This window comes from Bos taurus, chromosome 23 (genome assembly GCF_002263795.3).
Source record: "Bos taurus isolate L1 Dominette 01449 registration number 42190680 breed Hereford chromosome 23, ARS-UCD2.0, whole genome shotgun sequence".
Classification (NCBI taxonomy): domain Eukaryota; kingdom Metazoa; phylum Chordata; class Mammalia; order Artiodactyla; family Bovidae; genus Bos; species Bos taurus.
Window position 1 is genome coordinate 25606126 of NC_037350.1, and position 15009 is coordinate 25621134.

Sequence of the window (15009 nt, forward strand, 5' to 3'; positions counted from 1 at the left end):
AATAGTAAAAAAAAATTTTTTTTGATCATGTCTCGTGGCATGCAGGATTCTAGTTTCCCAATCAGAGATTGAATCTACATTTTCTGCAGTAGAAGGGCAGAGTCTTAATCACTGGACTGCCAGGTTAGTCCTGGTTGTCATTTTTTTTTTTTTGGCTTGTTTTCTTGTTTCATATATTATCCTGTTATTGGCAGCTGTTGCACATGGCAGCTGAAGAATATTTTGCAATATTAAACAAGTCTTATTACTCTTGAAGGCAATGGCACCCCACTCCAGTACTCTTGCCTTGGAAAATCCCATAGATGGAGGAGCCTGGCGGGCTACAGTCCATGGGGTCGCTAAGAGTCGGACACAACTAAGCGACTTCACTTTCACTTTTCACTTTCCTGCATTGGAGAAGGAAATGGCAACCCACTCCAGTGTTCTTGCCTGGAGAATCCCAGGGACGGGGGAGCCTGGTGGGCTGCCGTCTATGGGGTCGCACAGAGTTGGACACGACTGAAGCGACTTAGCAGCAGCAGCAGCAGGGTTTATCTGGAGAAGGCAATAGCACCCTACTCCAGTACTCTTGCCTGGAAAATCCCGTGGACAGAGGAGCCTGGTAGGCTGCAGTCCATGGGGTTGCTAAGAGTCGGACACGACTCAGCAACTTCACTTTCACTTTTCACTTTCCTGCGTTGGAGAAGGAAATGGCAACCCACTCCAGTGTTCTTGCCTGGAGAATCCCAGGGACGGGGGAGCCTGGTGGGCTGCCGTCTATGGGGTGGCACAGAGTCGGAACGACTGAAGCGACTAAGCAGCAGCATTACTCTTGAATTTGTATATATGAAGGTCTAGATATAAAATGCATGAAATATGATTCACATTTTATAAAGAAAGTCTGAGGCAAACAGGTTCTGTATTTTGTTGACTCTCATAAAGTGCATCAATGCTAAAATCATTTCCCTCAAGAATTCTGCTCTCTCCACCACAATGTAAGGATCCTTAGAGTGTCTAAGATAATAGAAGTGAATAGTTCTGTGACAATACTTTTTTCTCTTTGAAATATAATCCCTATTTTCCCCTACCCTAATTTCAAGAATAATAGATTTTAAATAAATATCATAGAGATGTCTACTCTTGAATACATTTTTTTCTTTTTGTTATTTAAACATCTAAGGTATTCAATCTTCAGATCTTTTATAACTGAGAGAAAATATTCACCCCAATCCAGTGTAATTTGATGAGGGCATAGTGCCAGGCATTAGATTAAGAACCTTCAAAAAAAAAATCTGCTCAGAAACAGATGAGGCACTTCAGCTGATTGGTTCCTGTCAGCTGATTGGTTTCTTTCCTAGGGACTCTCCAATCCTGCCATACGTGGGAGCTCTCATTGGCTTTTATTCTGTGAAATGGGCTCACCAGATCCACTGTGTTTGAGCTGTGTTGACTACCATTACTTCTTCCTTTGTTCTCTATTATGTCTGGGATGGTGGCTCTGTGGATCCCCAGAGGCCTTTGGACAGCAGCTGTGATGGTGACACTGGCGGTGCTGAGTACCCCAGGGGCCGAGGGCAGAGACTCGCCACGTAAGTGCAGGGCAGCTGCTCCCTGGAGCCACCACTCTGGGGAGCAGGCTCTGAGGGACCTTTGAGCTGGGGTGTGATCTCAGAATACTGTCTTTTATCACACATTTCTTCCCTTTCCCTTTGGGAATAAGAGCTATGTTGCATTCTCACTTCTAATGACAAGGTGAGGACAATTCTTCTCCCACAAGTTTAAGCCTGGGAATGTAATAACAGGGAGGAGGAGACATAGGGTGTATCTACTGCAAGTGCTGGGACAAAGTGAGAACGGGTATTTTTTTTAAAGATGTGAATTTCTCCAAAGATGACACAGCAGGATTTCTGTCATTTCAAGATTCCCCAAGATCTTGTCTGGACTAAATGCTATGGGACCCTGGGTTGGGGATGTATGGGGCAGCAGTGGTCTCTGTATCTCAGAATTTGAAGAAAAAAACTTTACATTCCTGACTCTGAGTCAAGGGTTCGAGGAAGTAAAACCTTGGTGTTTGAGTGGAGCTGCCTGGGTAACCACAGAATCTTAACCTCAAGATTTATGGTCAAATAATGACTTGAGTGGGACTCAGACTTGAGTTGAGGATGGACTGGATTTAGGAGTAAAGGAGAACATAAGAAGCGATATATCCCTTCTTGTATATATATAGAGAGAGAGAGAAAGAGAGAGACAGCACATTCATTTCAGACACAGGATTAGTATCTTTATATAAATTCTCTCTCAGTCTTCCTAAAAGCCATATGTTTAGGTATAATGACTTTTTTTTTTACACGATTATACTTAAGATACAGATACTCTGTTAAGCTGGTAATTGTTCCAGTTTAATTGGAATCTAATTTGAAAGTCTGTAATCCTTCCATGAATAAACTGCCCTTTTTAGGACTGGGGTGGTGCTGGTTCTTCTAACACCAAGGTGGTGCAGGGGTGGCAGAAACTCAGAGTAAACCCAGGCATGGGAAGAAAGGCATTTTACCAGGGACCAAGAGAATATGCCTGTCAGGATGAGGACAAGCTTCATTCTTCACCTCTTTCCTTGTCCCCTTGAAGTCTTGTGCTTATGTGGATACTCGTTTGTCTCTGAAGTTCCCAGGATTTTGGGGATGAATTAGGGGGGCGGTGATGAGATTTCTGATGAGAACCTCTAAGTACAGACATGCATGTGAAACTAATCAGACTGCCCTCCTTACTTGGTTCTTAGTCTCAGCAGGGGTCACAGGGCCACCTCAGTGACAGATCCCCTTACTGGAAGGCCGTCCTGGAAGCCCTCAGAGCGGGAGGGAGGCTTGGGGAAGAGCTATCTGGAGGGTCATGGGCTGGAGCAGGGGGCGCAGGGCCGGGTTGGGCTAGGAAACTGAGATTAAGTGGCGGGTTTCAGGTTTTTGTCACCCAACTGGCCATCTTCCCAGGTGGCTCAGTGGAAAAGAATTCACCTGCCAATGCAGGAGACGCAGGAAACGTGGGTTCTATCCCTGGGTCAGGAATATCCCCTGGAGAGGGGAATGGCAACCCACTCCAGTATTCTTGACTGGAGAATCCCCATGGACAGAGGAGCCTGGCAGGCTACAGTCCATGGGGTTACAAAGAGTTGGGCAGGACTTAGCAGCCTGGCCAACTGGTGGAGGCGGACAGCTTCCTGCCCTGCTTGCCTGGCGGCTGCCCTGTGAAGCTATGGAGCTGAGGCCTGACTGAGCGGCTGTCTCCCCACAGAGGATACCGTGGTCCACTTTATGTGCCAGTGTTACTTCACTAATGGCACGGAGCGGGTGCGGTACGTGACCAGATACATCTACAACCAGGAGGAGACCGCATACTATGACAGCGACGTGGGAGAGTACCGGGCTGTGACCCAACTAGGGCGGACTTTGGCTGAGTATTGGAACAGCCAGAAAGATATCCTGGAGCAGACACGGGCGGAGCTGGACACGGTGTGCAGACACAATTACCAGCTGGAGGTCATCACGTCCTTGCAGCGCCAAGGTGAGTGCCTGCCTGCCCTCTGATGGATCGGCCCTCCACCCCAGATTCCGAGCGGGGAGAGGGTGAGGGTCCACCAGGGTGGGATCCCCAGGTTCATGGAGGGGACAGCCAGGCAGGGTGTCCCACACAGTGGTCCCACCCTGGTGGCCTGGTCCTAGGCTGTTGTCTCAACTACGCACCATCCGCCCCGCCTCGTGCCTTCAGTGTGTTTACTTTCTGAAGTTTGACAGCTCTGCCTGGTTAGGGCTGCTCCATGGCTCAGGGCACCCTGCACACATGATGATAAATTACAGCATGAAAGAATATATTTTCACTTTTTGGTTTCAAATCATTATTTGTCTCAACCCTTCTTTCTTAAATGGATATCACTATATCACTTGTCCTGCATCTCTTTCAGCCAAGGGGCTGTCTTTATTATCACAGTATGCCTGGTACCTGACACCTGGGCAGGTAGTATGAGCTCCATAAACCTTTGTTAAATCAATAAATAAGTGTACTTGGTTGCCCATCCACTTAAGCTTAGGAGAAAACAGAAAGGTAGGGCCTTACAAACTGACTTTATTAGTTACTCTTTACTATTTTGCTTAACCCTTTAAAGTAAACTCAGTGATTTGGATCTTAACAATTTAGATTTTGTGAATGCAAAGTTTGAGGGGGAAAGTGCTTGCTAAAATTAAAAATACTTGAATGATGTAAGGGAGAGTTTTAATTTCTTAGAAAAGCTCAACAAATGGCATAATAGAGCTGAAGTTTGGGAGTAAATCAGTTGATGACATTCAATTTTTGATTAAAAATTATTTCAGGTTTCTTTTGGCCTCAGTTCAGTTCAGTTCAGTCACTCAGTCATGTCTGACTCTTTGCGACCCCATGGACTACAGCACACCAGGCCTCCCTGTCCATCACCAACTCCTGGAGTTTACTCAAACTCATATCCATTGAGTTAGTGATACCATCCAACCATCACATCCTCTGTCATCCCCTTCTCCACCCGCCTTCAATCTTTCCCAGTATCAAGGTCTTTTCCAATGAGTCAGTTCTTCAAATCAGGTGGCCAAAGTATTGGAGTTTCCAGCTTTAACATCAGTCCTTCCAGTGAATATTCAGGACTGATTTCCTGTAGGATGGACTGGTTGGATCTCCCTGTAGTCCAAGGGATTCTCAAGAGTCTTCTTCAACACCACAGTTCAAAAGCATCAATTCTTCGGCGCTCAGCTTTCTTTATAGTCCAACTCTCACATCCATGCATGACTACTGGAAAAACCAAGGAGTAAGTGTTTTTTTTAATTTCATGGCTGCAGTCCCCATCTACAGTGATTTTGGGGCCCCCAAAATAGTCTGCCACTGTTACCACTGTTTCCCCATCTATTTGCCATGAAGTGATGGGACTGGATGCCATGATATTAGTTTTCTGAATGTTGAGCTTTAAGCCAACTTTTTCACTGTCCTCTTTTACTTTCATCAAGAGGCTCTTTAGTTTTCCTTCGCTTTCTGCCATAAGGGTGGTGTCATCTTTTGGCCTAAACCTTGCCTATCCTCTCTCCCCTGTCCCTTTCCCCTAATTATCACCATCCATGTCAGAGGTAGATATTCTGAAAGCTAATTACACCCATCTGATGAGCACCTATTTGTGGACAGTTATCTTACCAAATATTATCTATATTATGTCACTTAATTTCACAATTATCCTGTGTTTTGGAAGTTAACACCACTGCTTCGTACATGCATAATGAACAGTTTCAGTTTTTCACTGTTCTGAAGCCTACTCCAAATACACAACAGTCATCATATTCTTTACAACATGTAAAGTTTAATGGAAGCAAAGCCTCTTTAAAGCTAGTTGTGACAAGAAGTAGCAATATCAGTCTGTTCCTGCCTATTTTCAGTGTTGGTGGGATGAAATGATACATTCAATGGATAGAAAACTCACTGATTAACCCTTAGTCTGACCCCAGTATTATCTCTACATGTTTATATAACTTTTAGCTTACTTTGCAGTCTCTCCATCCTTCTTCATCCTAATGCCACCAAGTATATACAATTATTTTTCATAAAATTATTCTAATATTGCTTTCTTGAACTTGTGACCTCCGTTTTCATTTCCAGTTTGTTTGAGATGAACAGATTTTATAAGTCCTCAAAACTGACCGTGACTTCAGTCAGAGTCCAGGAAGGAGAACCTGAAAGTGAAAGTGCTGGTCGCTCAGTCATGTCTGATTCTTTGTGACCCCATGGACTGTAGCCCACCAGGCTGCTCTCTTCATGGAATTCTCCAGGCAAGAATATTGGAGTGGATAGCCATTCCCTTCTCCAGGGGATCTTCCCAATATAGGGATCAAACCTGGTCTCCTGCATTGCAGGCAGATTCTTTATTGTCTGAGCCACCAGGGAAACACTATGGAGAACCTGACAAATAGTTAAAAGTTCAAATTAAAAACATGATTCTTTCCAGGTGATGGGTCATGAATGCCATGCTATTGGGGTGACAAGACTGTCTGCTGACCTCAGCAAGTCCCAGTTATGCTTTTTGTTCACATGGCACACTCGCTAACTCAGGCCAACTTCTGTAAGATTCTCAGAATATTTTCTATAGAGAATAAATGTGATAATAATGTTTTATTTCAGAACAAAACCATTATTCTAAATAGCAAGGGGATGAAGTAGGGTTAGCAACTAGTAGTTAAACTCATTTGAATGTCAAAAGAAAATTAGGAGAAAAAGGAAAATGAGAATACATAATGATATATTATCAAATAAAATATATACAGGAAATATTTACTATAGTTTCATACTTAGGGAATGAGGGATATGTGGCAAAATGGATGCAGAGATAAAGGGTAAGATGTGTGAAATAGGTCAGGAGGTGTATTGTATTTGACCATGAGTAGCAATCTTAGAGGATAAAGGAATTGAGGCAGAGACAAGCATATTTTATCAGTATTGTTCTCAAGGTTTCCTTTATTTTCCTTCAGAAATTGCAAATTTTGAAATAGCATTTCTTTTTTTTTTTTTGTCTCTGTTACTAGATTGCAAGTGCTGTAAATGCAAGGCTACAGTCTATTGTTTGTCTTTGTATCCCCAGTGCTTGTCAAATTTTCATTTGCTGAATCAATGAACAAATGAATCAATGAATAAATAAAATATAGGTACATGTATAATGTGGAGTTAGAAATTTATGCATTTAATAATATAAAATTTTGTGGCGAGTTCTCTGTATTATGGCTTCTGAACTAAAGTTAGGCTAAAAGCTGAGAGAGATGCTTTGTTGACTAGCAACATGTGAGGAGTGCTCTTGCTAGCAAATTCTGTATTAAAAGTATGTAATAATTCTGTATTACAGAGGATTATAGATATAGCCTGTTTGAGAAACTTGGCTTTGTAGGAAGGATGGTCACTGTTCTATTTTTATTGGACATAGAAATGCCTATACATTCTTAATTCTCAGTCCATGTTACTATTCATGGGGACATAACTAGTGTTGACATAACTATAGCCAGCAGGTGGGAATCAAAACAGCTGGATTTTCTCTTGGGGAGAACTGGGGCTAATTGGAAACAGTGTCACTATCCTAGCATGAGTCACCAGAGCTGATCCTGATGGTTCCCATCAATAGCTGGGTGGTACGGGGAGGACAAGTCCAGGCTTAATATTTTTATTAAAAAATTTTTGTGAATAGTGGCCTGTATAGAAATTTGTTGTTCTTTTAGTCTCTAAGTCCTGTCTGATTCTTTTGTGATCCCATGGACTGTAGCCCACCAGGCTCCTCTGTTCATGGGATTTCCCAGGCAAGAATACTGGAGTGGGTTGCCATTTCCTTCTCCAAGGGGTCTTCCCAAACCAGGGATTGAACTAGTGTCAATCCACATTAGCAGGTGGATTCTTTACCACTGAATTGCCAGGGAAGTTCTCTGTATAAGGTAATTGTTGTTATGTGGCTAAGTCATATCTGACTCCTTGCAGCTCCATGGGCAGCAGCAGACCAAGCTTCCCTGTCTTTCACTGTCTCTCAGAGTTTGCCCAAACTCATGTCCACTGAGTTGGTTATACTGCCTAACCATCTCATCCTTTGCTGCCCCCTTTTCCTCTTGCCTTCAATCTTTCCCAGCATCAGGATCTTTTCCAGTGAGTTGACTCTGCCCATCAGGTGGCCAAAGTACTAGAGCTTCAGCTTCAGCATCAGTTATTCCAATGAATATTCAGGGATAATTTCCTTTAGGATTGATTTGTTTGATCTCCTTGCAGTTGAAGGGACTCTCAAGAGTCTTCTTCAACACCACAGTTCGAAAGCTTCAATTCTTTAGCTCTCAGTCTTCTTTACGGTCCAACTCTCACATTCGTACATGACTACTGGAAAAACCATAGTTTTGACTATATGAATCATTGTCGGCAAAGTGAAGTCTCTGCTTTTTAATACTCTGTCTAGGTTTGTTGTAGCTTTCCCTCCAAGGAGTAAGAGTCTTTTAATTTCATGGCTGCAGTCACCATCTGCAGTGATTTTGGAGCCCAGAAAAATAAAATCTGTCACTGTTGCCACTTTCCCTATCTATTTGCCATGAAGTGATGGCACCAGATGCCTTTATCTTAGTTTTCTGAATGTTGAGCTTTAGGCAAGCTTTTTACTCTCCTCTTTCACCCTCATTAAAGGCTCTTTAGTTCCTCTTCACTTTCTGCCATTAGACTGATATTATCTACATATCTGAGATTGTTTATATTTCTCTCAGCAATATTAATTTCAGCTTGTGATTCATCCAGCCCAGCATTTCACATGATGTACTCTGCATAGGAGTTAAATAATCAGGGTAATGATATACAGCCTTGTCATACTCTTTTCCCAATTTTGAAATACTCTGTTGTTCCATGTCTGGTTTTAACTGTTGTTTCTTGACTTGCATACCGGTTTCTCAGGAGATGGGTAAGGTTGTCCATCTTTCCATCTCTTTAAGAATTTTCCACAGTTTGTTGTAATCCACGCACACAGTCAAAGGCTTTAGTGTAGTCAATGAAGCAGAAGTAGATTTTTTTTGGAGTTCTCTTGCTTTCTCCATGATCCAGAGAATGTTGAAAATTTGATCTCTAGTTCCTCTGCCTTTTCCAAATCCAGCTTGAACATCTGGCAGTTCTTGGTTCACATACTACTAAAGCCTAGCTTGAAGGATTTTGAGCATAACCTTGATAACATGTGAAATAAGCACAATTATTTGGTAGGCTGATCATTCTTTGGCATTGCCCTTATTTGGGATTGGAATGAAAACTAACCTTTTCCAGTCCTGTGGCCACTGCTGAGTTTTCCAAATTTACTGGCATATTGAGTGCAGCACTTTAACGGCATCATCTTTCAGGATTTGAAATAGTTCAGCTGGAATTCCATCACTTTCACTAGCTTTGTTTGCAGTAATGCTTCCTAAGGCCCATTTTACTTCACACTCCAGTATGTCTGGCTTTAGGTGAGTGACCACATCATCATGGTTATCCGGGTCATTAAGACCTCTTAAGTATAGTTCTTCTGTGTATTCATCCTGCTTCTTAATCTCTTCTACTTCTGTTAGATCTTTACTGTTTCTGTCTTTTATTGTGCCATCCTTGCATGAAATGTTCTCTCGTTATCTCCAATTTTCTCTTCTTTCCCAGTTCATTATTTACCTTTATTTCTTTGCATTATTCACTTAAGAAGACCTTCTTATCTCTCCTTGTTATTCTCTGGAACTCTGCATTCAGTTGGGTATATCTTTCCTTTCCCCCCTTGCCCTACTTTCTCTTCTTTTCTCAGTTATTTGTGAAGCCTCCTCAAATAACCACTTTACTTTCTTGCATTTCTTTTTCTTTGGTGTGATTTTGGTTACTGCCTTCTATACAGTGTTATGAACCTTCATCTGTAATTCTTTCAGGCACTGTTTCTACCAGATCTAATCCCTTGAATCTATTTGTCACCTCCACTGTATAATCATAAGTATTTGATTTATGTCATACCTGAATTGGACTTCCTTGATGGCTCAGATGGTAAAGAATCCACCTACATTGCAGAAGACCTGAGTTTGATCCCTGGGGTGGGAAGATCCCCTGGAGGGGGGCATGGCAACCCACTCTAGTATTCTTGTCTGGAGAATCCCCATGGACAGAAGGGCCTGGCAGACTACAAACATGAGGCTGCAAAGAGTTGGACATGACTGACCTACTAAGCACATACCTAAATGGCTTAGTGATTTTCCCTACTTTCTTCAATTTTAGCCTGAATTTTGCAATAGGAGCTAATTATCTGAGCCACTTTCAGCTCCAGGTGTTTTTGCTGACTGTACACAGCTTCTCCATCCTTAGCTGCAAAGAATATAATCAATCTGATTTCAGTATTGACCATCTTGTGATGTCAATGTGTAGAGTTGTCTCTTGTATTGTTGGAAGAGGGTGTTTGCTATGACCAGTGTGTTCTCTTGGCAAAACTGTTAGCCTTTGCTCTGCTTCATTTTGTACTCCAAGGCCAAACTTGTCTGTTACTCCACATATCTCTTGACTTCCTACTTTTGCATTCTAGTCCCCTATGATGAATAAGACATCTTTTTTGGAGTGTTAGTTCTAGAAGGTCTTACGAGTCTTCATAGAACTGGTCAACTTCAGCTTCTTGGGCATTGGTGGTTGGCGCATAGACTTGGGTAACTATGACGTTGAATGGTTTGTCTTGGAAATGAACCATGATCATTCTGTCATTTTTGAGATTACACCCAAGTACTGCACTTCAGACTATTTTGTGGACTATGAGGGCTACTTTAGTTCTTCTAAGGGATTCTTGCCCACAGTAGTAGACATATAATGATCATCTGAATTAAATTCACCAGTTCTTACCTACTTTTTAAATAGTTTACTGATTCCTAAGATGATGGTGATGGACAGGGAGGCCTGGTGTGCTGAGATTCATGGGGTCGTAAAGAGTCGGACACGACTGAGCGACTGAACTGAACTGAACTGAACTGAAGCTGTTGATGTTCACTCTTGTATCTCCTGCTTCATCACATCCAATTTACCTTGATTCATGGATCTAGCATTCCAGATTCCTATGCAATATTGTTTTTTACAACATCAGACTGTACCTATACAGTGTAAATATAGCAATTTATAATTTTTAAATACTTCATTTTTATCAATTAATATACACAGAATAGCTCTCATAGAATGATTAGAATTATCTCTTGAGATTCTGAAAAGTAAACTGACTAATTTGTTTATTCAAGCAAATAAAGTGGCCAATAAATCCAAGACTTGTAATCTAGGAATCTTTCCACTCTAGAACCAAGGAAGGTCTCTTCCCTATGAGGAGATGTGCTGTGTGGTCTCACATCTCACTGTGTCTTTTCCTGTCTGTTCCTCCCTCAGTGGAACCTACAGTGACCATCTCCCTGTCCAGAACAGAGGCTCTAAACCACCACAACCTGCTGGTCTGCTCCGTGACGGATTTCTATCCAGGCCAGATCAAGGTTCGGTGGTTCCAGAATGGCAAGGAAGAGACAGCCGGCATTGTGTCCACCCCTCTTATTAGGAATGGGGACTGGACATTCCAGATCCTCGTGATGCTGGAAATGACCCCCAAGCGAGGAGATGTCTACACCTGCCGCGTGGAGCACCCCAGCCTCCAAAGCCCCATCTCGGTGGAGTGGCGTAAGGGCACTTGGTTTCCTTTCACTGCAGGCCCTACAGGACAGAGCAGACAGAGCTTCCTGTGTTCACTCTGTACATCATGGTCCCAGAGCCCAGCCCTGGTAGCTCTTTAGGATTGACTGATGACCAGAGTCTTAAGGTCTAGGGTTACAGAAATGTCCCTGAGGAGCAAGGATCCACTTTTTCCTTCTCCCACCTGCCCACTGTGTCCAAGGACCTATTGGTGTGTCCCTCTCCTGAGGGTGGTCAGAATGGATAACCAGATTCCCTGGTGCCTCCGCCTCCTGTATCTCAGACTGGACTTCAGGCTACTCAAAGGGACACTGTGGTTTGTGGGGACAAACACTAACACTCAGGTTCTGCTCCCCAGGGGCTCAGTCTGAATCTGCCCAGAGCAAGATGCTGAGTGGTGTTGGTGGCTTTGTTCTGGGCCTGATCTTCCTTGGTCTGGGCCTCATCGTCCGTCGCAGGAGTCAGAAGGGTAAGGAACTCTGGGGAAATGGGAAGATGAGCTGTGACTGAGACCTCTGTTCAGGGAGGCTTCTGTCTCTAGATGTAGCTCTTTCCTCCTGACATTGAAAGGAAAGAGGTGAGACTGGTGGTGGGAGGAAATGGAACAATCTAGGGAGACATTGGAGTCTGATTTTACTGGTTGAAAGGTAGCCCTGCCACAGAGGTGACAGGTTGAATTTATTTTAGGGGTTCCTTATAATTCATCTTTGTCTCAGGGGCACCTTTCCAAGAGCTTCCTCCATTAAGAGGGTCAGAGCATTTCTTCCTTTCCTTCTAGCAACAGTTTCATTCATTTGGGGGGATTTTAGCTTAGATCAGTTAGTGACCTCTGTCTCTAGATATAGTTCTTTATTTTTTGGGGCTCTAAAATCACTGCAGACAGTGACTGCAGCCAAGTCTTTCTTCCAAAGATGCTTGCTCCTTGGAAGAAAAGGTATGGCAAACCTAAATAGCGTATTAAAAAGCAGAGACATCACTTTGCCAACAAAGATCTGTCAAGTCAAAGCTATGGTTTTTCCAGTAGTACAGATGTGAGAGCTGAACCATAAAAAAGGCTGAGCACTAAAGAGCTGATGCTTTCAAACTGAGGTACTGGAGGACTCTTGAGAGTCCCCTGGACAGCAAGGAAATCAAACCAGTCAATCTTCAATGAAATCAATCCTGAATATTCATTGAAAAGACTGACGCTGAAGCTGAAGCTCCAGTACTTTGGCCACCTGATGGGAAGAGCCGACTCACTGGAAATGACACTGATGCTGGGAAAGATTGAAGGCAGGAAGAGAAGGGGATTGGAGAGGATGAGATGGTGGGATGGCATCACTGATTTGATGGACATGCATGAGTTTGAGCTAACTCTGGGAAATAGTGAAGGACAGGGAAGCCTGGTGTGCTGCAGTCCATGGGGTCACAAAGAGTTGGACATGACTGAGAGACTGAACAGCAGTTAGTGCATTGTGGCCAATGCATATAGAGGAAATATATTTCCCATTAAGTTGTGTATCCCATTTCCCTTTAGGGTGAGTGAGGCACTGGCTATTTGCATTATGAGACCTTTTGTAGGAGCTTTTGTAGTGGGCCTCTGCACCAGGTGCTATATTTCTGCTCTGTGTCATTGGAGGTTATGGGAACAGGTAAAAAAGAAAAGGGGTGCAAAGTGAGTGTGACTGACCACAGTGGCCTCATTCATGCCTTATTTCCCATTATGGTGATAGCATACGGTGAACGATGTCAGATTTGTGATGTCCGAAGAAGACTTAGCTCAGGATCAGGGACCAGGCTTGATCACTCAAGAGCTTTTGTGTGACAGTTTTATTACAGTGAAAAAGGACAGAGAATGCTTCTGATATAGACATCAGAAGGAGGATGGAGAATGCCTCCCTCACTAGTCTTATCAGGGCCTTACATACTTTTACCAGACCCGCTCCCACAACATATATCTTAAATTAACAAGATCAGAACTAACAATAGAAAGGTATTACCAGACCCACTCCCACAACCGAAGAACTGATGCTTTCGAACTGCAGTGCTGGAGAAGACTCTTGAGAGTCCCTTGGACAGCAAGGAGATCAAACCAGTCAATCTTAAATGAAATCAATCCTGAATATTCATTGGAAGGACTGATGCTGAAGTTCCAGTACCGTGGCCACCTGCTGGATGGGAAGAGCTGACTCACTTGAAACGACACTGAGGCTGGGAAAGACTGAAGGCAGGAAGAGAAGGGGATGACAGAGGATGAGATGGTTCTTATCTTAAGATAACAAGATTAGCCAGAACATGTCCTTGAGCAAGATACATTGTTGTTATATAATCATTGGTACAGAATTTAAAGAAAGACAAACCCTTTGAGCAAGAGGAATTGTTTTGTTGTGTGATCATTAGCTCTGGGCTTAAAGAAAATGACTTATGTGTCTAAGACAAAGCAATGTTGGAAAAAACATCTGTCCTTTTCTCCTCCTTGAGAGCCCCAGACCCATTTCTCCTCCTGACGGCCCCAGACTCCTTATCAATCTACCTAAGAATTAACTCTCTCAATGGGATCAAGAGTTAGGGGAAAGAGATTACCCAGTTTCTGTCAGAAGCTCCTGAAGTTGTTCCCCAGAACCGGACCACAGCTTTGGTGGCATCTTTCTGTGAAACTTGGAACCACATCTTGGTTGTAGACAGCAGGCACCCACTTTGTGCCACATGTTGGTGGCTACTGCCTGTGGACATTTATAGTGACTGATATAAGCTACTAGTGGTGGAAAGCAAGTGATTTATCATTAAATTTACTAAAAAGATTGATATCTTTGTATCTCCCAGAAGAATAACAGCTACTCCACAGCTTCCCACGCATCTGTGTCAGGCTGGAGTGCTATGTCCTTTTGAGCAGATTCAGCTTTACAAGGATGTTAGGGGAGGTGCTGATGACATGCCCCAGAGTTCAGCTTTCTCTGATACTGCAGGGATCTGAGAGGAGGTGAGGGAGGGTAGTCTCTCAGGGTGCTGTGTGTGATCACTCTCTCTTCTACAGGGCTCATGCACTGACTCCTGAGGATGCTTTGATGGGGATTGGTTTTGCTCTTCTGTAATAGCTGCCTGTTCTTGTCCAGAATTCTCAGCTGCCTGCCATCCTGTTCCACTGAGATCAGGTCCTACAGTGACTCTGACGCAGTCATCAGGTCACTTCCTGTGACCCCTGCCTCAAGGATCTGGCTGCTTCTTGCACTGACCCCTGAAGCCTCTTCTAGCTGCATCTACTCAGACCCCAAGAGTTTTTCTGTTTCCATTTTTCCAGAGCAGACTGTGGGAGAGAAGCACATTGAAACCATTTGCCTGGCTATAGAATTTTTTTATCATGATTAAACATGATTATGAGTTACCTGTATTCTTAAGCTCCTTAAATGCATGGAGGTAGGGAACCACTGCAGAATGAAGGAACACATTTTGAGGTGACCCAGACAATTGGCAACTAGAAGGAGAAGTTATTCCCTGAAGGATACTAGAAGCATCATGGTGTGCCATGTAAGCATGGATAGAAGAGAAATAAAATCAATTTTTCTCTATCTGCATCTTTGTCAATGTTTATCTGCATCTCTATCTCTCTGCACTTCTTTTTGCATCTCTATTTTCTGCATCTTTCTCATTACCTCACAGCTTATCTGTGTGTTTGTGTGTATGATCCCATCTCTATTGTATATTTCTAGAGTGTCTACCAGAGTTTTAATCATTTTAGGAAAGGTTCTGAGTGGCTCAGCCTGGGTAACATGCACATCTCTCAGCAACATCATCTTGAGCATGGCATGCAGAAATCTGGCATTTGCCCAACCCCCTTACTGGAAA

The 15009-nt window shown here is 43.2% G+C and overlaps 1 protein-coding gene across 2 annotated transcripts; it reads left to right on the forward strand.

Moving 5' to 3' along the window:
• The first annotated feature begins 1381 nt into the window (after nucleotides 1–1381).
• BOLA-DQB (major histocompatibility complex, class II, DQ beta) lies at nucleotides 1382–14732 on the forward strand. Of its 2 annotated transcripts, none has more exons than NM_001012676.3 (5): nucleotides 1382–1568; nucleotides 3265–3534; nucleotides 10894–11175; nucleotides 11546–11656; nucleotides 14201–14732. In NM_001012676.3, the coding sequence occupies exons 1-5, from the start codon at nucleotides 1460–1462 to the stop codon at nucleotides 14212–14214; spliced, it is 786 nt and encodes a 261-aa protein (NP_001012694.2). In that variant the 5' UTR covers nucleotides 1382–1459; the 3' UTR covers nucleotides 14215–14732. The 2 variants fall into 2 exon arrangements, with proteins under 2 accessions (NP_001012694.2, XP_010816590.1); XM_010818288.4 differs by having other exon boundaries at nucleotides 1409–1568; nucleotides 14280–14732.
• The last annotated feature ends 277 nt before the right edge of the window (nucleotides 14733–15009 follow it).

Bases quoted from the DNA above. Each gene is read 5' to 3' on its own strand.
- BOLA-DQB (XM_010818288.4), top strand. From the start codon at position 1,460: ATGTCTGGGATGGTGGCTCTGTGGATCCCCAGAGGCCTTTGGACAGCA. The intron at 3,535-10,893 runs GTGAGTGCCTGC...TTCCTCCCTCAG, and splicing joins CACGTCCTTGCAGCGCCAAG to TGGAACCTACAGTGACCATC. The intron at 11,176-11,545 runs GTAAGGGCACTT...TCTGCTCCCCAG, and splicing joins CCCCATCTCGGTGGAGTGGC to GGGCTCAGTCTGAATCTGCC.